The 20561-nt window shown below is 45.9% G+C and overlaps 1 protein-coding gene across 1 annotated transcript in view; it reads right to left on the reverse strand.

The window, feature by feature from the left end:
• LOC122928480 overlaps positions 1-20561 on the reverse strand; it is a 187745-nt gene that overhangs the window by 66627 nt on the left and 100557 nt on the right. Inside the window, exon 4 of the mRNA XM_044281355.1 lies at positions 17977-18072. Within this exon, the coding sequence (XP_044137290.1) occupies positions 17977-18072 (96 nt within the window). The remainder of the gene's footprint in view (positions 1-17976; positions 18073-20561) is intronic.

Consider the following 20561-nt stretch of genomic DNA (forward strand, 5'->3'; position numbering starts at 1 on the left):
CTGACAGGAGCGTGCAGAAGGTATTTTAACTGGGCATTGGCACTCCGTTCCGGCACCTCCTTCCCCTGCCGGCATGGGCACAGTTACATTGTTCCTGGCCGCTGCCAGCATCCTCTTTCTTACTGTGAGTGGAGCTTGTGCTCCGGTTCAGAGTTCTACAGTGTTTATACGGCATGCACTCTCATGTCTCTCCTTTATACGCATGCCCTCTAACTTCCCCAGCCTATGGCTGGTCTGCAATGTGTATTTAAAGGCGCCTTCTTCAACAGAAAGGCACCCAAGCAAGTAAGTTTCTAGCTTTGTCTAGTCCGTGTCTTTAACTAAGGTGTTACTATTTCTTGTCAGAAGAACAAGGGGTGTACTTAGACATCGCCCCTCTGAGGTAATTGGTCACGTAGGACAGCAAATTTGCACCCGCTGAACAAAACAATAGATATGTAGCTTGGGCAGTCGTCTAGTGAATTTGTGAGGGATTGCACCTTCATTTTGTATCCTGGGTTCCATTTTACTTTGCTGGTTTATTTTAGGTCAGAATTGAGAATTGCTGAGCCGTGTGTAGAGACAAGCAAAGTTAATTGCTTATTAGTTCTCAGTACTATGTGTGCCTGATGTTCTAGGAGTGCAACTGGTACTAGATACTTTTCGAGGCTAAGATAAGGTTTTTTGTAATCAAATGTGCTTGACTTGCAAGCATCAAAAATAAGTCATTAATCATGTGATGCTTACGTAAAATGACGATATCTGTGTTTGGCTTCAGTTCTAGAAAAAGGGTATAAATATTTTGTATCCGCCCAATAAAGATGAGAGAGAGATCATTCTGATACAACCTTGACCCTGTGTCATTTATCTCTCCTGAGTATACTCGTACTTTTATCTGATTTGGACCCGAGCAGATCATAGATGTAAGGGCCGTTTCACACGAGCGGATGCCGTGCGTGGCATCCGCTCCGTGAAAGAGTGCCAAGACCCGCTGCAGACTGCAGAGGCACGGAGCAGTAACATGACTGTTAATGCTCCGTGCCTGTCTGTGATCTCTTTCCTACGAAATCACAGTTGTCACTGTGATTTCGTAGGAAAGAGATCACAGACAGGCCCGGAGCATTAACAGTACATTTGCCCTGACACATTATAGTCTTGACATCCATTTGGTAGCTACTTTGCTATTATACAAACATGGGTAAATGTATACAGCAATTAAAGGGTTTCTGTCACCGCACTTTTCACTATTAAACAGGCTGACATTATACATGTGCAAATGTCACCTGAATTTGTTATGAGCTCCTGATAACATGCTCCACAAACAAGTAGCATAGATTGCAGCCACTTTGAGAGCATATATTCTTGGTTGCAGGATAGCACAGGCGGATACACTGGTACACCGTGCACCTGGAATAGTGGTGTCTGTCCGTGAATTATACATATTTACTGACAAACCAACTGGAAGATACTGAGGGCATCTTAGGTTTATATCAATACCACTAGCTGCCGTTATTGGGAGAAATACATTTTTATTGCACAAAATGGTACATGTGTTTGCAACAAGGCATCAGTAGGCCATGATTGAGGAATAAGAGGGGCTTTATGGACACCTGTTTCTCCTCAATGTCATAGGTTTCCGAGCATATCCATAAAGTGTACTTATATCAGCATCACTTTGCCAGTTTTTAATATCATTATATTTAAGGGCCCTAGTATTTTATAATTTTACAACTTTTTTGCTGGTACTAAAGGTTATGTTTTACCTTCTCAGACATTCATACTGTGAATCCCGTCACATGTTTAATAACACTATTTTATATTATCTGACTTGTATTCTGTACTCTTCAGGGGGCTGCAGAAACCTATCAAGCTACAGTGTTAAAGGCAGCAGAGTGACCAGTTACAATCAACCTTACAACACTGCTGCAAGATGGCGGATGACAAGGTAAGGTCACCCGTCACCAAATCCAAGTCTCTGCGAGGTGGGGAAAAACAAGTTAAGACACCCATCACCCCAGGGCAGGATAGGCAAATCTGAAAGCCAGTATTAGGTAATGGATACCTACAGTCACAGGTACCAGCTTAATAGCCGTAGTAAATAAGAATCAGTTATAAGAATAATAAAAGGAAGTTGTTTTCTGTTCTTAGCCCGATCCTTTAATTTACATTTTTCACTGCACTGAACCCGGGAACCAGCCTGAAGGAGCACACCATGACACAAGATCTCATCAGGACCACTACCACTCCCATCCTCTGCATCGGCTACTTAGGGGGCTTGCTGCATTTACACTGATCAATATTTCTGTATAATGTCCTCCATGCTGCTGCATCTGGGTGTGGGTGAAAAAGAGAGGGGAGTTGATATCAAAGCAGCTAGACTTTACTCCTTCTGGAACTGAGTTCAGGAAAAAAACTGACAATTGCAGATGGAGCCTGCAAAGGGGAAACCTGGTATAAACGTATTCTGAAAATTCACATGAAATGGCAATTACTCTTATAAGGTTAATCTCCATCAAATGTTTAGCTTTAAAAATCAGTGCAAAACTAGTAGTGATGGTTATAATAGGTTCTTGTGCCTACAGCATGGTACCCATGAGACCTGTTAGGAAACAATGATGTTCTGGCATTAAGAATCATCCTGATGGAAATCATCATAAGATCCAAAAAAGAATACCAAAGAGCTTTCTGGTAGAGGACAAATGTATTGCAACTGAGAAAACCTAATTTTTATTAAATATTTTACTAAAAGTAAAACTTGAGATATATATTTATATTGTGAGGTAGTGACGGGCCTCATAGCTGCTAGGGGAGATTCATGGCAGGAGTTTCCATGTCTTCCCTGTCAGTCATCAATTCTGAGACAGCACCAGGTGCCACAATAAGTCTGGGATAAGAGCCCAGCCCAGACTGTCAGTCAGAGAGAGAGTCTTGGTGAAACAGAGTCCTGCTGGAGGCTCTGTACGAGTGGTCTCAGCCGGGCTTGCTGAGGTGCCACGGGGCTAGGTGCTAGCCGGAACATTGAGGGATGCCGTGACGTCTGGGCGCCAGGGTCACGAGGCCGGAGTTGGGAGGACTACTGGGCCACACTCCCCCATAAAGGTACTGGACTTGAGACAGTGTGTGAACAGTGCTCTGTACAGCCAGGAGGCTGATGGACATTGGGCAGGGAAAGCCACATGTTATGACCATGTGTGAACGGTGATTTAGGCGAGTCAGGGATATGTTATGTTTAGTTAGAGCCCAGCCTGGCAAGTGTTTATTATTTTGTACAGTTGTTTATGTTTACGCGGATGTGCCCCAATAAAGCACAGTGTTTGGACCTTAAACTTGGTGTCTTGCGAAGATATCTGTGAGAATGACTCCCGAAAGAGAGCTAATCCCCCACAATTGGTGCCGGATGCGGGCAAGTGTCCGTGCTGAAAAGTAAAAAGCAACACGGTTGCTAGGGGCAATGACAACTCAGGAGCCTGTTTGTTCATTGGAGCAGGTGCTGCTGGCGTTAATATGGCCTTTTTTTCTGTGGTGCAAACTGTGCAGGATTTAAAGGGCCAGAAGCCCGGTGAGAGAGACTGACTTGTGGGGGAAAAAAATTCAATTTATTTGGGGGGGGGGGGGGTCTTTGGCTAAGTGGACTTGGTTGCTGAAATGTCTGTTACCATGAATTTCATGATGAAATATGCCAGATGGTGGCAGCATATAAAACGCCGAGAAAACCTGGCCAAAGAGCTGGGTTATGGCCCAAGTGAAATGGCGTGCTGTGATGTAGAGCAGGAGGCTTTGAGGGTGCAATTGCAGTGGGCCGCAAGACAAATTCTCCAACGTTGAGTGGACCCTTTGCAAAAGTCCAAGGTGTTGGTGCTACAGTTGGAGTTCCAAAGGCAATGTATGCCATTGCCAAGGGCAAACGTCGGGAAGACAAGATGGAGAATAGTGCGGTTTTCTGGAGTTCCTATATTACCTGCGAATGTGCACAGAGTCCAAAAGGGTGCGGCTGGAGTGACCGTCCTGGAAAATTAGAGACTCCAGGCCATGCTGTTTCTGGTGGCAACGGGTGTCACAGCGGACGTACACTTTGTACCAAAGATAACACACCAACCAGGCTCTGGACGAGAGACAGGGGAAGGGTCACCTGCTAGCTTATCCCTGACCTCTTTCCCTGCACTGCTCAGCCCACAGCAGACCTTGAAGGTAGGTGTACTAGTGTCCTCCAGCCTGGGCTAACAAAAACCCTGAACTCCCTAAGATGGTGAAGTGGGGAGATAGAAGCAGTCTGCTCGCACAGAACCTGGATGGACAAGAAGACACAAACAACCGAACTAGCAATGACACTTATCTCTGAGAGCAGGAACTGACAGCCAAGCTTCCCAGACCAGAATGAACAGTATAATCCGCTCAGGACACTGGGCAGTGTGCTATTTAAACTAAAAGACCCCACCCAGTGCACCTGAGAGAGGCGGATCCAGCACGGCTCCAAAGCAATCACTAAACTCGTGCTGCTATCCTGGCTGACCTCCGCACATCGTCAGAGTGGGGCATGACAACGGGTGCAGTAAGGAGTCGGCCGGTGTTTGGGATACCAGGAACCAAGAAAGGGCTGTTGATCTTGGTAGAGACATCCTGGGAATATCTTCGTCTCCCGAGACTACCGAATCCACGACGTCAGGCGGTAAGACTGTTCCTGTTGATAATTTTGTGGCAGTCCCAGTGACGGTGAGCCGGCCGCAGTGGAAACCGGCTGGGTCGGTGACTGAGAAATCACAGAGGTGAGAAACTGTCTCGGAATTGTATGACATTGGGAAATATGCAGTGTCTGAACAGGCGGGTATGTCTGTTGCGGTTACTCCCTCGCAGGAACCTGCAGGAGAGAAGGTTTCTGGGTCACCCAAAGAGCCTGTGATCAAAGTTAGATTTGTGGTGGTTCCCATGCTTGCCCGGGTAAGAGGTAGCATAATAGAGTGATAGAGTGTTACATGTTCGGGACAATTATGCGAATAATACGTACTATCAGGTGGTTCTCACTGGGGAATGTTGGGCCATAATTTTCCCTTATGCTTGGAGGTTTTGAGTAATGGAGACACTTCTGCAGAAAGTGACAAAACTCCTGCAGAACCTGTACCTGTCCCTTTAAATTATAATGTGAAGGAGCTGCACATTGAGAACAAGGGTGCAGATAAAATGCTAAATGAAAATGGATGTTACGTCTTGGTGAAATAGGTGATGATGATGATGACATGCCTTTTCAATTGCAGGATGTGGTCGGGGAAATAGCGCCCCCTGGAGGAAAAAGATATATTAAAAAAGGCAGACTGATTGATAAATATTGTGAGCACAGAGTGAAGCAATCCTACTCTGGTTTACATGTAAGAAAGGGTGGCAGTCCTAGAGGGTGTACCACACGTACCAGAAGTGAATATCCAGTCTCCACAGTGTTCTATGATCAATAAAGTAATGTCCCAGGTAGGGATTAACTTGTCAGTGCCCCTAGAGGCCAGCGTTAACACTGACATGAACGGCATAGGGGATCAGTGGCGCACCTACAGGGGGGGTCCAGCGGGTCTGGACCCTCCCTAGAACAACCAGGCCAAATTTTTTATTTTTTTATCCTTCAGGGACGCACCGCCGATCACCACAGGCGGCGCGGCCCTGGATGTAACTGCGGCGGCGGGCCGCCGGCGGTGGTGGTGGGGGCCGGGGGGAGCAGTAGGAGATGAGCGCTTCCATTGTGGAAGCGCTCATCTCCATATCTAATCCATCTGTATCGCTGTACTTAGGACAGCAATACAGATGGGGGCATTATTTTGGGGGCACCATGGGGGAGAGGAGCACTATGGGGGGGCTCTAAAGGGGCTTTATTATTTTTTTTTACACATTATGGCAGGCACTATAGGGGAGAACGGCACTAGGGGGCATCTGGTGGCACTATAGGGGCATTATTTGGGGGGGCACCATGGGGGAGAGGAGCACTATGGGGGCTCTAAAAGGGGCCTATTTTATTTTTTTACACATTATGGGGGGCACTATAGGGGAGAGCGGCACTAGGGGGCATCTGGTGGCACTATGAGGGAGAGGAGCACTATGGGGGCTCTAAAAGGGCTTTTTTTTTACACATTATGGGGGGCACTATAGGGGAGAACGGCACTATGGGGCATTTGGTGGCACTATAGGGGCATTATTTGGGGGCACTATGGAGAAGTGGGGGTTCTAAAGGGGCCTTTTTTTCTTATTGGCACATGGGGGCATTATGGCATCTGGTGGCACTAAGGGGGCATTTTTTACTGGCACATTATGGGAGGCACTATAGGGGAGGGCGGCACTATGGAGGAGTGGAGCACTATTGGGGCATATGGTGGCACTTTGAAGCAGCATTTTTTACTGGCACATTATGGGGCGGCACCATGGGGGAGAGGAGCACTATGGGGGCATCTGGGGTGTCTAAAGGGGCTTTTTTTTTATTGACACATTATGGGGGCACTATAGGGGAGAATGGCACTATGGGGCATCTGGTGGCACTATAGGGGCATTATTTGGGGGCACTAAGGGGAAGTGGGGGCTCTAAAGGGGCCTTTCATCTTATTGGCACATTATGGGGGCATTATGGCATCTGGTGGCACTAAGGGCGAATTTTTTTACTGGCACATTATGGTAGGCACTATGGGGGAGAGGAGCACTATTGGGGCATATGGTGGCACTTAGAAGGGGCATATTTTACTGGCATATTATGGGGGACACTATAGGGAAGGGGGAGAGGAGCACTATGAGGGCATTTACTGGGGCACTTTATAGGGGTATTTTATGCTGGCATACATTATGGGGACATTAGCTCAACAGCGGGCACTAAGCGGGGGTATTTCATATACTGTCATATTGTAGGGAGAATTATTAGTACTACGAGGTATTATGTGGAGCTTTGCTAATACTGGGGGGCTATGAGGAACATGATTACTAGTATGGGCACTATAGGGGCATTATTACTACTAAATGTGCTCTTGCAGAGAATTATTTCTATTTTGGGGAGCCCTGTTACTTTGGGGGGCACCCTGCCACGTTATCAGCTTAGCACAATAATTTTGGGGGGACATTATCTTTATACTATTGGTGTCTGGGTGCAGTTATTTTTTTAGAGCACTGTGTGCCAATAATTGTTGAAAGAGGCACTATCTGTGTGGTAGTAGTATTTCTAGGGGGACTGTTTCTGCAGTATAGTATTGGGGGCACAGCGGGCACAGTATTGGGGGTGGCAGGAAAGGGTGTTCAGAAGATGTGAAGATGATGGAAATGTGGGAAACTAATGTCTGTGTGTTAATCTCTGCAGAGACGGGAGATAGCTGAAAATTCATCATGGCGGTCTGGTCTGAATGGAGAAGATGAGGAAAGAGAACGTCTACAACAAAGGTGACATCACTGGATGTAAGAGGTATGGGGTGCTATGTAGGAGAGGAGATGCTCCGGCTGCTCCCCCTGCCATTTGCAGAAGGAGGATTCAGAGCTGGGTGAGGACAGCCAAAGGGGGCAGCAGGCAGATGGTGGGGGGAACCACAGGCCTTGAGCAGGATCTGGGGAGGGAGGAGAGCCGAGGAGCTTCCTGGCTGTAGCCGGCTGTTTATTGTATGATGTGAAGCAGGCACTGCAGCCAGGACAGACCTCCCCCTCTCTCCGTATGATGTGTAGAGACAGGCCGCAACTATAGAATGTCAGCTGTACAGTGTTTGTTGGGAGTGGCCTATTATATATAGGAGGGGCTTTTAATAATGGACGGGGCCCAAAAATTGTGCCAAGTAAAAGAATCAGCACAACACACTACACCCCCTCCCTGCAGTTTTAAATATAAAGAGGGCTTTGAAAAATTGAATTAGCACAGCACACTACACGTGCCACATTTTTTTGCCTTTCGGACCCCCCTAGACAAAATTCGTGGATGCTCCCCTGTAGGGGATGTATGCGCTGTAACCATTAGCAACTCCGAGAGGGAAGCTACTAGGTCGAAGTTTTGCGAAGTTGAGGTCGTTACTAGTAGCAACCAGATGATAGTTGTATCTGACATAACTAGAGTCAAGTGGAGAGACTTCAGTCTAATGTCTGAGACCCATACCCAGGCCGTGGTAAATGATCTGACATGTCGGTACATCTGCAAGCAGGAAGATGATTCCTTCCTCTCTCTACAGTCCCTAGATCTGATAAAGAAAAAACTAGCTGTCTTCATAGAGTCACCGAAGAAGGCTGCAGAGGGGTCAAGGGAGGAGACCCCGAAAGAAATGAGTAAGATGAAGGATCTACAGCCTGATATCCAGTTGAGGAGGAAAGGCGCCAAAGAAATACAGAAAACTGCAGTAGACACCGATAAAGTGTTTGAAGGGACTTTCGGTGGAACCCCCACAAAAGAAAAAAAGAATTGTGATACTCCTATATCTGCTGCTGCAGAACCCAGCGAGGAGCAGTTGGACTGGAAGGCCCAAGAGCGGGGTGCTTCCTACAAACTGGTGCAAAAAACTGAGAAAAAACTGAAAAAATTTGACCGGCCCCATGCTGAAGAGAAATACATCTTGGCCCGATATGCCAAAGAACATGACCAAGAAAAAGCGGGTGCTCGGGAAAAAGAGACCAAGGCCCTCTCCTTGGCTAGAGCCCTTGAAGAAGTGCAAGAGATGCGGGATGAGTTTGAAAGGCTGAACAAGCAACTCAGAGCAGAAATGGAAGCTCTTGTGAGCTCAAAAGATGACATCCGGAAGAAAGTCTATGAGTTGGGGAAGTCTAAGCCAGAGCCTGTTAAGAAGGGATCTGGAGATGGTGGTGCTGCGGTGCTGACCGAGGCAGAGAAGACGGAAGATCTTTCTGCTGAACCCATGGATGGGGGTGATGTGGAAGCAGAGGCCAAGAGACTCACGGCAGTTGGTAGCCAGGACCTGGTCCCAAAAGACGTCCCCCTCAACCTACAAGGCCTTCCAAGTAGCTAGCAGCATGCTGGAGAAGTACGAGAAGATGGACGACCAGTATGTGGATCCTGTTCACTACAGTGGGCTGACTCTCCTGAATGCTTCCCGAAAGGAGAACCGTGTCCTAAGTGATCCTCTGGAGAAAATACCAGAAATCGACGAGTCTGGTGAAGTCCCTGGTGTCCCCGGTTCCTCCTACCTCAGTGAGAAAGAGGAAAAGGACTTAAAAGGGCAAGTATATGATGCCGGTCCAAGAAAACCAAGGCTGAAGAAGTTATGGCCGAGGTGTGGGAGGACGTGAAGTCCTCGGGTGCAGCAGTGACCAAAGGAACGGCTACCGAAGTGCAAAAAGCCACTTAAGAAGCAGAGGTCTCTGAAACTGCCGCCAAAGAGGGAGTAACCACTGCTGGGAAGAAGAAAGAAGTAAATCGGAGGCACGTAAAAGAAGCAAGCGTGGATAAGCCTGCTCTGCTGAAGGAGCTCCGCAATATAGATGGCCTTGCGGTTCGCCCGGCAGTCGTTTCGCTGCGAACTTTGCTCGTTAGCTGTTCGCTGAACAGGCGAGCATATGACGATATTCACGCCAGCCATATTCTTTTACATTGTGAAGAACTTTGACCCATGACACATCCTTCAGGTAGTACAAGACAGCCAATTGAGATGTTTCAGCACATGGACATACCCCCTACCTTATAAATAAACCAGATCTTGCTGCCATTTTACATTCAGTCTTTTGCCAGTGTATGGAGAGGTTGCTGTGTGGAGCAGGGACAGACTGTTAGGGACACAAATCGCTAGCTAATAGAGCTAATAGAGTCCTTTTAAAGGGTTTCTACCACTTTGTTTACACATAATTAGCTTTCAGACACTAGCGATCCGCTAGTGTCTGCTCTGCCAAACAATCCTAATATAATAGCTTTTGGGGCAGCCGTTTCGCTAAAAAAAGAACTTGATATGCTAATGACCCTCTAGGTGCTATGGGGGCTTCATTAGCACCTAGAGGATCGGTCTACCTTCACAAAATGCCGCCGCCCAGCGCGTCCCTCCAGTGCAATTCTCACGCATGCGCCGTGCGCGTCTGTATTCGGCGCATGCGCAGTGAATGTCCGACCGCTTCCCTGCTCAGACATCTCCACTGCGCCTGTTCCTCGGAGCACTATGACGTCATCGGCGCAGTGGAGATGTCTGAGCAGGGAAGCGGTCGGACATTCACTGCGCATGCACCGAATACAGACGCGCACGGCGCATGCGCGAGAATTCGTCCGCTTGATCGCATTCCGGAGGTGATGGGCAGGCTGGAGGGACGCGCTGGGCGGCGGCATTTTGTGAAGGTAGACCGATCCTCTAGGTGCTAATGACGCCCCCATAGCACCTAGAGGGCCATTAGCATATCAATATAAGTTATTTTTTTTGCGAAACGGCTGCCCCAAAAGCTATTATATTAGGATTGTTTGGCAGAGCAGACACTAGCGGATCGCTAGTGTCTGAAAGCTAATTATGTGAAAACAAAGTGGTAGAAACCCTTTAAGGACTGGTATAGGTGTGCTATCGATAGGTGTGACATACTGGGGTGTAATATACTTATAATATACTTTCTAACATAGAAAGTATATTATAGTGTATTTGTATTGTGCACCAGTTGTGTGCGGTTCTGCTGCGATACTGCAGCCACACAGAGTACCAAACGCTATTTGAAGAAATAATTTCTACTGGTGTGATTAACCAGTTGCCCCCCCCAAAAAAAACTGATTGAAGCAGGGGTGTTATATACCAATAATATACTTTCTATATGTAGTGTCCCACTAGGTAGGGGTGGGCACTACACAAGGGTCAATTGGTGTGCGCGTTACTCCTACTCACAAGGGACAGAAATGTTATATTTAATTGTGCATTTAATGTATGTTCTAATGTGTTGTTATATGCAATGTACCCCTGTATGATGCAATAGCAGGCCTAGTTGGGTGTAGTTAGACATCCCAGACACTAGAGGGAGATAGGGAGCCCCTAGTATAAATGTCCAGGCCCAGACAGGGAGAGTTAGTGCAGTGCAGTGTGTGCAGAGTCATGAGTCTGAGAAGACAGAGGCTAGAAAGCCTGCTCCTGACATGCAGCTTGATAGCCCCGGCTGCTAGTGATGTCCAGGAGGCTAGTGAGAAGCTCCAGCCTGCCTGAAACCAAGAGAGCCTTAGTTAGCTCTGAAGACATCCCAGTAGCAGGACCCAACCTCCTGGGAGAAACCCACAGTCAATCAACAGCCAAGTGAGGAAACTCCAGGGTAAGCTAAGCAACCCTGATGGGCAGATGCAAATAGAAAGGAAAGCAAGGATTTAATTAATACCTGAGGAAGATAGAGTAACCAAGGATTTAAGCCACCCTTTAGGCATCCGGGCCTTGGGAGATAAAGCCAGAGCAGGAGTTCTAGAAAGGACAGTGTACATTGATTCTGAGGAAAGGTACAACATGCTGCTGAGTGCTTGTGAAGTTACCCTCTGCGTATCTTGCATAAATATTGCCTGCCATTCTGTGAATAAGCCTAATTGTGGACTGTGATTGAAAGACTGTATTAATACCTGCTGTACAAAGTTGGACTGTTCAGTAAAAGTAACGTTTGGTTCACTATTCTACTTGTGTACCTCCATCATTCAACTACCAACCGGCGTGCCACCGTCCAAAGGCACTGGCGTCACAAATCCAACAGGGACCTTGCCCCAGGCACTCAAAATACCCGTAACATCCAGGGCACCTCAATCCACCATCAGGCCTGGTCCCTATATACAGAGTGTGCCCCAGAGGAACCGTGTCTACCTCTCCTTCACTGCCACGCGCCTGCCCAGGGTTCTCCAATACAGTGAGTAACCCTCGATTGCCCATAACCGTGACCTCACTTCGCTATACCCTGCAGGTCTGGCGTGTTGCATATATAGTATCAAAAGGTAGTTTAGACGCACAAGTTTGAGTGACCACCACACGGGGTGCCCACAGTCGAGTAGTATCACCCCACTACTCAAAATAGTATAGAATAATTATATAAAGAGACTGGGCACACCTCCAGATATTGGGCCACTGACTTTAATGATATTCGAATAAAAATGACAATCATATGATAAAACCTATAAATAGTATATTGATATTAAAATACATGAATGCTATAACGATACAATCATAAATGAAAGCGCTAAAAATATGAAAAGCGCAACAACTAGAGTAGTAACTAATGTGGCAGAGACTGACAATCACTGACAATGGAATAGTTCCTTGAAAACTACAGTACGTTTACAGAGCAGCCGGCAACAGGATCTTTGTTTAAATATCAGTGTCTTTCAAAGGTACCAGCAATTTGCGGAACAGCCGACAGCAAGATAGCAGCTAGATGAACAGCTAGATGAACACTCTTATCCCTGTTATACAAGGTACTGGCACTCCGTATCTATAACAGGCAGCTTTGTACTACCTGAATAGCGCACACAGTGAGGCTGGTTCAGTGCAAGAGAAAGCTGAACATACAGCGGCGTCCCGCTGCATGTATGGCTCAGCAATGTTTCGCTACAAAGTTACTTAGTAGCAAACTTGATTACACCGACCTCAAAGTCGGAACGGTCTTACCCGCTTGGTGCGGCCCCAGCCGTCCTACGATATTCAAATGGACTTTAGCTCTCTATCCACCAGAGTTTCGTTCGCTGGCGTAGGTTTGCACACGTGGGTCCGCCGGTTTGGCTTCGGATCCGATGTAATAGTGCCCTCCACGCGAACCTTCAGTGGACGATAAGCAGCAGTCTTTGTCCTTTGAGTAGTGCACTACTTCTTTAAGCGATGGGGGGTCAGACCTCTGCACTTTTGCCCCCTCCCCTATCCAATAGAGTGCCTTGATTAGTTGGTACATATGGCTGTGCTTGCTCCTCCTCCCATTGCTTGCTTGATGCACATGGAGGTGACTAGGAACAGCACACCATATGTGCGGCGTCTGCGCTCCTGAACATAGAAGCCCAACGGCTTAGGTAGGTTTAGCGTAGGACCCGCCTGACCTGAGACCACCTTGGCGTTCGGTAGGCGGGCTTAGATCTGTTTTGATCAAAATATATTGACTAAGTGTCTCAGATATTATCATATCAGAATGAGGACTTTGTCCATATATAGTGCTTGCATCTACTTTAATAAGTGCATTATTATCTTATTTCTGTGGTTTTCTCCTTTTGAAATGGAAGAGGCAGGCCGTTCTGCAGGGGTGGTAGGGGTCGGGCAGGTGCACCAGGCCGCAGCCTAAGTGGGAAGTTGCAGAAGGTGCATGTGATTACATCAAAGGATGCACCAGACTTGGTTAAGGTGGCTCACTCAGTCTTCCACTTCTGCACCCTCCTTACCCTCTCTATCTGCACCCTCTTCAGTCTCTGCTGTATGCACCCCCAAAGACACCACCACCACCATATCCCCTCTGCTCGAGTCAGAGGAATTATTTTCCCATCCATTACAAGACCTTACTGATGCACAGCCATTATTGGCATCGGATCAGAAAGAGGAGGTATCAACGGTCGCCACCCAACAGTCTGACGACAGTACCCATATCAGCCCAAGGAGTGTGGTCCCCGCTGTTGCTGCCTACTCCGAGATCTCTAATGTCAGTGGTCGTGAAGGTGACGAATCCGATGATGACGTGTCGATGGACGTCACGTGGGTGCCCACAAAAGAGTAAGAGGAGGGGAGTTCAGAGGAAGAGACGGAGCAGCAGATAGGGAGGAGAAGGAGGAGAAGCAGGCCAAACTTACAGTGCACAGGAGGCAAAAAGCAGACTGCTAATGTGTCTGAAACTAGCCATCTACCATGCACCAGGCCATCCCTCATTACCCCCAGTTACCACTATTTTTCAAGGTGTGCCATGCCAGCCTTACCCCAACATGTGTCCCTTAACATCACACGTGCCCTGACCAACACAGTTACTGAGAAGGTCCACTTAACCATGGACACATGGACAAGTGCTTTTGGCCAGGGCCTAACTTTCCATGACGGCACACTGGGTGAATGTTGTGGAGGCCGGGAGCGACTCGTACCCTGGGATGGTACAGATGCTATCAACACCAAGGATTGCAGGCCCCAATTCCATCAGGGTTTCCGCCACCACCTATGTTAGTGGCTCCAATCCCCACTTCTCCTCCTTTTCCTCCTCCTCCTCCACTTCCACCTCAAAATGATCCATGTGCAGCACCAGTCAGTCATCAGTCGGTATCTGGAAGCAGTGTAGCACTGCAGTGAGGAAGCGGCAACAGGCCGCGCTCAAGCTGATCTGCCTAGCTGATAAACAGCACACCGCCGCAGAGCTGTGGCAGAGGATAAGAGACCAGACTGAGCTGTGGCTCTCGCCACTCAACCTAGAACCAGGCATGGTTGTGTCTGATAATGGCTGTAACTTGGTGGCGGCTTTGGAACTGGGCAACCTTAGACACATCCTATGTCTTGCCCACGTCGTTAACTTTGTGGTTCAGTGGTTTCTAAAAACATACCCTAATTTGCCTGAGCTTCTAGTGAAGGTGCGCCGCATGTGTGCACATTTCCGCAAGTCACCGACAGCTTAAGCCGGTCTGTCAATGCTGCAGTAGCGCTTGAAATTGCCAGCTCACCGCCTGTTGTGAGCACGCGCTGGAACTCCACGTTTCACATGTTGGCCAAGCATTGTGAGCGACAGAGGGCAGTTGTGGAATACTAGCTGCAACATGGTGGTCGCCTTTTCAGCTTCCGCTAAGCGAGGAGTGGGCATGTATGTCTGACCTCTGTGAGGTTTTACACCACTGTGAGGAATCAACACAGATAGTGAGCGGAGATAACACTATTATTAGTGTCACCATCCAACTTCTGTGTCTTCTCAAACGCTCGCTGCTCAAAATGAAGGACGATGCTTTGCATGTGGAAGAGGTGGAAATGGGGGAAGACATTACACAGGTTGATGATAGCCAGACCACCCTCAGTTCGTCTTCTCAGCGCGAATTGCAGGCTGAAGAGGAGGAGGAGGAGACGTTTGCCTCAGCTACAGAGGGTAGTACCCATCTAATTTTTGGCAGCACTTGCACTTTATTTACAAGTAAATATACAGGAAAGGATGTTTTCAATCAATTTTCCCTATAAAATCGTTTTTTTTTTTTTACTTTGGTTTTGTGCGTAAAACCTTAATTAGATTGTGGGCCTGGTGATTAGTTTAAGGCCTATAAAGCAGCATCAGCATGGTAAAAAAAATGAGTGGCAAGGTGACTCTGTGTAGATAGCAGCATGAAGAGGCAGCATGAAGAGGCCACATAGTGGCACAATGACTGAGTGGATATAAGACTAAGGCCACAGATTGTTTAGAAAGATGCAGATGGAAACAAATCTGTGGAGCTATATGACGTTCACCTGCAGATTAATGTAGATTGCAGCCCACAAAAGCAAGTTGGGCTTATCGATTCCAAAACCTTAATTAAATTGCGGGCCTGGTGATCAGTTTAAGGCCTTTTAAGCAGCCCCTTTAACAGAGACCTCCACAGTGGCCTTCCCTTTAACAGCGACTTTCACAGTGACCTCCCCTTTAACAGTGACAGCCCCTTTAACAGTAACTATTACAGTGACTACCCCTTTAACAGTGACTTTCACAGTGACCGCCCCTTTAACATTGACTAACAGTAACCGCCCTTTTAACATTGACTTTCACAGTGACTGCCTCTTTAACAGTGTCCGGCCCTTTAGCAGTGACTTTCACAGTGACCGCCCCTTTAAGCAGTAAAGAAAAATGTCTGGGTTTTTATGGAAACCTGGAGTAAAACTGTGTTTATAGCAGTTGGTATTTGAAGAGAAAGACTTGCAGGCTTGTATTGGGGGGCTCATTTTTTGGGAATATCTCAGGAACGGTACATCCTAGAGAGCTGAGACCCGATCTAAAACCTTCCCGGACACCTGATGTACCTGTGTGCCAAAATTAGTGAAGATCGCTCCAGTCGTTTGGTCGCACATAAAGAACGTCTAGACAGACAGACAGAAACTCATTTTTATATATATAAGAGATATATATTGTTTAACATAATACAAACTGTGTTGCCACTCCTCTGTTTTTTCATTTTAAAAAGTATAAAAAATCTGACAGTGAAATGCGTTGGAAAACAGGCTGTTTAAAGGGTTGGCAAACAGGCTGTTTAAAAAACAGCCTGTTTGCCAACCCTCAATTGACATTATACTTAGCATTCTGTATTAAAGAATGCTATTATTTTCAATTATAACCATGTTTTAATGGAAAATAATAAAATCTAAAGAACACCTAACCCAAACCCGAACTTCAGTGAAGAAGTCCGGGTTCGGGTCTGGCTATCACATTCCGTTTTTTCTCACGCGCGTGCAAAACGCATTGCACTCGTGCGGAACTGACTGCAATTGCGTGCCTACTCGCGAGTGATGCATCCTGAACGCATCCGGCCCTCACCCACGACACTCATGTGAAGGGGGCCTTAGGACACTTGCAGACGAGAGTTTGTTCACACTGCGAGTCCGCAGCGCAACTCCTGGCCTGAACTTCCAGCGCAGCCGGGGATCACATAGCATTATATTGATTTACAGTTCTGGAATGTATTGGATAACACTGGCAGCATTACGCTCGTCTGCAATGACCCTTAGGATACTGGATTTTTTTTCGTTTTTGCATTTTCATTCCCCATCTTCCTTGAGCCATGACTTTTATTTTTCCATTCACATAGCTGTTTGAAGGCTTATTTTTTGTGGGGCAAGTTGTACTGTCGAATGCTATATTTAATATGGCATACAATGTAGTGGGAATTTTCTTTCCAAATGAGGTGGAATTGGAGAAAATAAAATGCAATTCCTCCACCGTTTTATGTGTTGTTTTTTTCACACGGAATTCCCTTTGCAGCGAAGATGACCTGTGCCCTTCATTCTCTGGGTCAGTACGATTACAACGATACCACATATGTATAGTTTTTTATGTCTAAATAAAGTAAAAATAAATGTAAACTTTGAAGTTTTGAAAAAAAATATCACACCACCATATTCTGATCCCCATAACTGAGCTGTGTAGGGGCTCATTTTTTGCGGGACAATCTGTAGTTTTTATTCATACCATTTTGGAGTTTGTGTGACTTTCTGATCACATTTTATTACACTGTTTTTTGGAAAGAGAAGCAATGAAAAAATAGTAAATTAGCCATTTTGAACCTTTTTTTCCATTAAGCCATTCGCAGTATTGAAAAATGTTTCATATTTTTAATAGTACAGGCATTTTTGGACGCGGTAATGCCCATAATGTATATATTTTTAGTTATTTATGTATTTATTTTTTAATTCTACGGAAAGGGGGGAGATTTTAACTTTTATATGTTTTAAAAACTATTATATATTACATTTTTTTAAACTTTTTTTAAGATTTTGAAGCTTTTATTTGAGCCTACAAAATTATTTTTATTTTAATTCTGAGCAATCATGGATCATTTAGATCCATTATTTGTTCAGAATTGCTCATTTCTTATGTTGGCCTGCCACCTGCTGGCCAAAATAAGAATTTCAGCTTTAATTCCCTGGGTCTCTTCAATTACCGGCATCCACATTGGTCGCATAGGATACAGGTAAGAAGTGTTTTTTCACCCTTTAGATGCCGTGATCTCACTTGATCACAGCATCTCAAGGCTTTAATGACCGCAATCACCATTATTGCTGGTTGCGGTCATTGGCCGCAGGTCTCTGCTGTTTGAAACAGCGGAGACCCACCGGCCATGACGCCCGCTGCATGCACGAGCAGGAGCCATGTTTGCACTTCGACCCTGTGCCGTACATGTACGGCGCTGGTAGCGGAGGGGTTAAATATTTTATCTATAGCTGTAGCTCAGTACAGCTGCTAAATCTGCAAGGATGTTCAGAAATGTCCTTCCATAACTTAGTGCGGACTGTCCAGACATATATAGTCAATGGGTAGTCTAGTGGTAGTTAATGAAAAACACCCGGCTACAGCCAATTTCTGGAACGCACATCGCCTAGCATACCATTCTTGGATGTTAGGAATATGGAATATTAAGGAATAATAAGAATAAGTATTAAGATAATCACTTACCTGTAGTTCTTAAAGTATTTGATGTAGATTTTATAGTGGCTTGTGGTGTTAATTTTGTTGTCGCTGATGTTTCGTGAGACACAGATATTCTGGCATCTGAAAAATTGGAAAATGTATTAAGACACATAGAATTAAAGGGGTGGTTCCCCCTGTGGATCTTTTCTGCAGACCCCCCAGTGTCGCTGGACCAGTGTTGGGAGTCACACCTACCTAATCCCTATTGGATTCTGACTTCATCACTCCTCCTCAAGCATTGCATGTCTCGGGCATTCCCATGTCAACAACCGAGGGGGCATCATCTCTAAATGCCACTCTTGGGCAATCTCTTTAAGCCTTAGGATACCAGAGGGTTTTTTGTTTTTGTATTTTCATTTTTGTTCCCTATCTTTCTTGAGCCATAACTTTTATTTTTCCATTTAATAGCTGTATGTGGGCTTATTTTTTGTGGGACAAGCTGTTGTCACGGCGCTGTGTGGATGGTAAATAGTGATGGACGAACATCTGCTGGGATGTTTTGCGATCGTGCGTACGCGATCAAATTTTCGCGAACCACAAGTTTGCGGCGGGTCCCATTTATTTTAATGGCAGGCGAACCTGAAAAACCTTCAGCTCATATTTGCAGCCAAAAAATAATTACTAGAAGTGCACAAATAGTCCCACAACATGGACAGTGACAAACCAGATATATTATTCAAATTTGCGATCTCCATTCATTATTTCTTTTCAATGCAAAATATCGGCAATATTATTTTTGCGTACGCACATGTGCAAATGCACTATACAGTACCCAAATGCACTATAAAGAAATTATATTGGTCTATAACACCCCGCTTCAATCGGTTTTCGGGGGGATGACTGGTATATCACACCAGTAGAAATTATTTGTTCCAATAACACTTGTCCCTCTATATACCTGCAGTATCGCAGCAGAACCGCACACAACTGCCGCACAATACAAATGCACTATAATATACTTTCTAACATAGAAAGTATATTATAACATTGTACAAGGAAGGCAATCCATTAGAATATACATAAAGATAAAACGTAACCTTTAATAATGTTACTATGAGGGTCCATTCACACGTCTGTAAGCGTTTTGCAGATCCGCAAAACATGGACACTGGCAATGTGCATTCCGCAATTTGCGGACCGCACATCGCCGGCACTATAATAGAAAATACCTAATCTTGTCTGCAATGGCGGACAAGAATAGGACATGTTCTATTTTTTTGTGGATACGGAAGCACGGATGCGGAAGTGCGGATCCGCAAAAGCGGATGCGGACAGCACATTCCAGCCCTATTGAAAAATAATGGGTCTGCACCCGTTCCGCAAAATTGCGGAACAGATGCGGACCCATTTTGCGGATGTGTGAATGGAAAAGATATTCTTCAAAATGAAAATAAATTAAACTATTAAATGTAAGCAAAAAGCATAGATGTGGTAGACAATAACAAGTGCTCGGCGGCACCAAATCAGAAACCATATGTCCTACCACAATCCGGGGGGTGCCAGTGGACATCCATGAATCCCGGAGGGAAAGCAAAAAACATCTATCCCTGGGCTAGATGATGATGTGGTATTAAAGAACAGGGTGGGCAAAGAACTGTCCCTGATATTGCCCTACAGGGGAATACTATTCTGGCCCTGATAGCCTAACCACAGACCACCCGCCCTGATAAGAGCGACCCCGTCCGGAACCTTACCCTATATACAAATGGCCCTAGTAAGCCCTTAGCCCCTAGGCCCCTGACTTCCAGGTGATCACTATATAGATCTATGTGTTTTTGACTCATTATAAAAGTATATTATAAGTATATCACACCCCTCTGTGTATCACACCTATCGATAGCACACCTATACCAGTCCTTAAAAAGACTTTTGTGGCCCTATTAGCTCCACACAGCAACCTCTTGCTACACTGGCAAAACACTGAATGTAAAATGGCGGCCAGATCAGGTTTATTTATAAGGTAGGGGGTATGTCCATGTGCTGAAACGTCTCAATTGGCTGTCCTGTACCATTTAATGGATGTGTCATGGGTCAAAGTTCTTCACAATGTAAAAGAATATGGCGAGCGCGAATATCTCCATATGTTCGCATGTTCGGCGAATCAAACTAGGGAAAGGCTAAAGGTCACCATTTTGTGAATCCCTAAACCAAGCCCTGACTTCTATAACAGGAGACTCCCTCAGGCCTAATTCCAAAAGATAGGGGAATACAACAAACTAGAAATAGGGAAAAGACACTTAACTCCGAAGTACGCGGAAGATCAGGAACTCAGAGGAGAACCAAACACCAGCACTTCCACAACCAGAAAGAAGCTTTCAAGCTAATAGCATGATGGGTGAGACCAGATTAAATAGAGGAGTTGGAATGATTACTTAAGCTACACCTAAGACAAAAGGTGTGGTCATAACCAGCAACAACACAGAAACAGGTGAAACCAAATAGGCTGTCAGATCACATGATGTGCAGCCAGTCTCTTAGATCTTCTGACCACTGTCACAGGAAAGACCATGACAGTACCCCCCTTCCTTCTACGTGTGGCCTCCCAGGACTGACTTTATGATGAGCTCTGT

The sequence above is a fragment of the Bufo gargarizans genome, chromosome 1, assembly GCF_014858855.1.
Source record: "Bufo gargarizans isolate SCDJY-AF-19 chromosome 1, ASM1485885v1, whole genome shotgun sequence".
Classification (NCBI taxonomy): domain Eukaryota; kingdom Metazoa; phylum Chordata; class Amphibia; order Anura; family Bufonidae; genus Bufo; species Bufo gargarizans.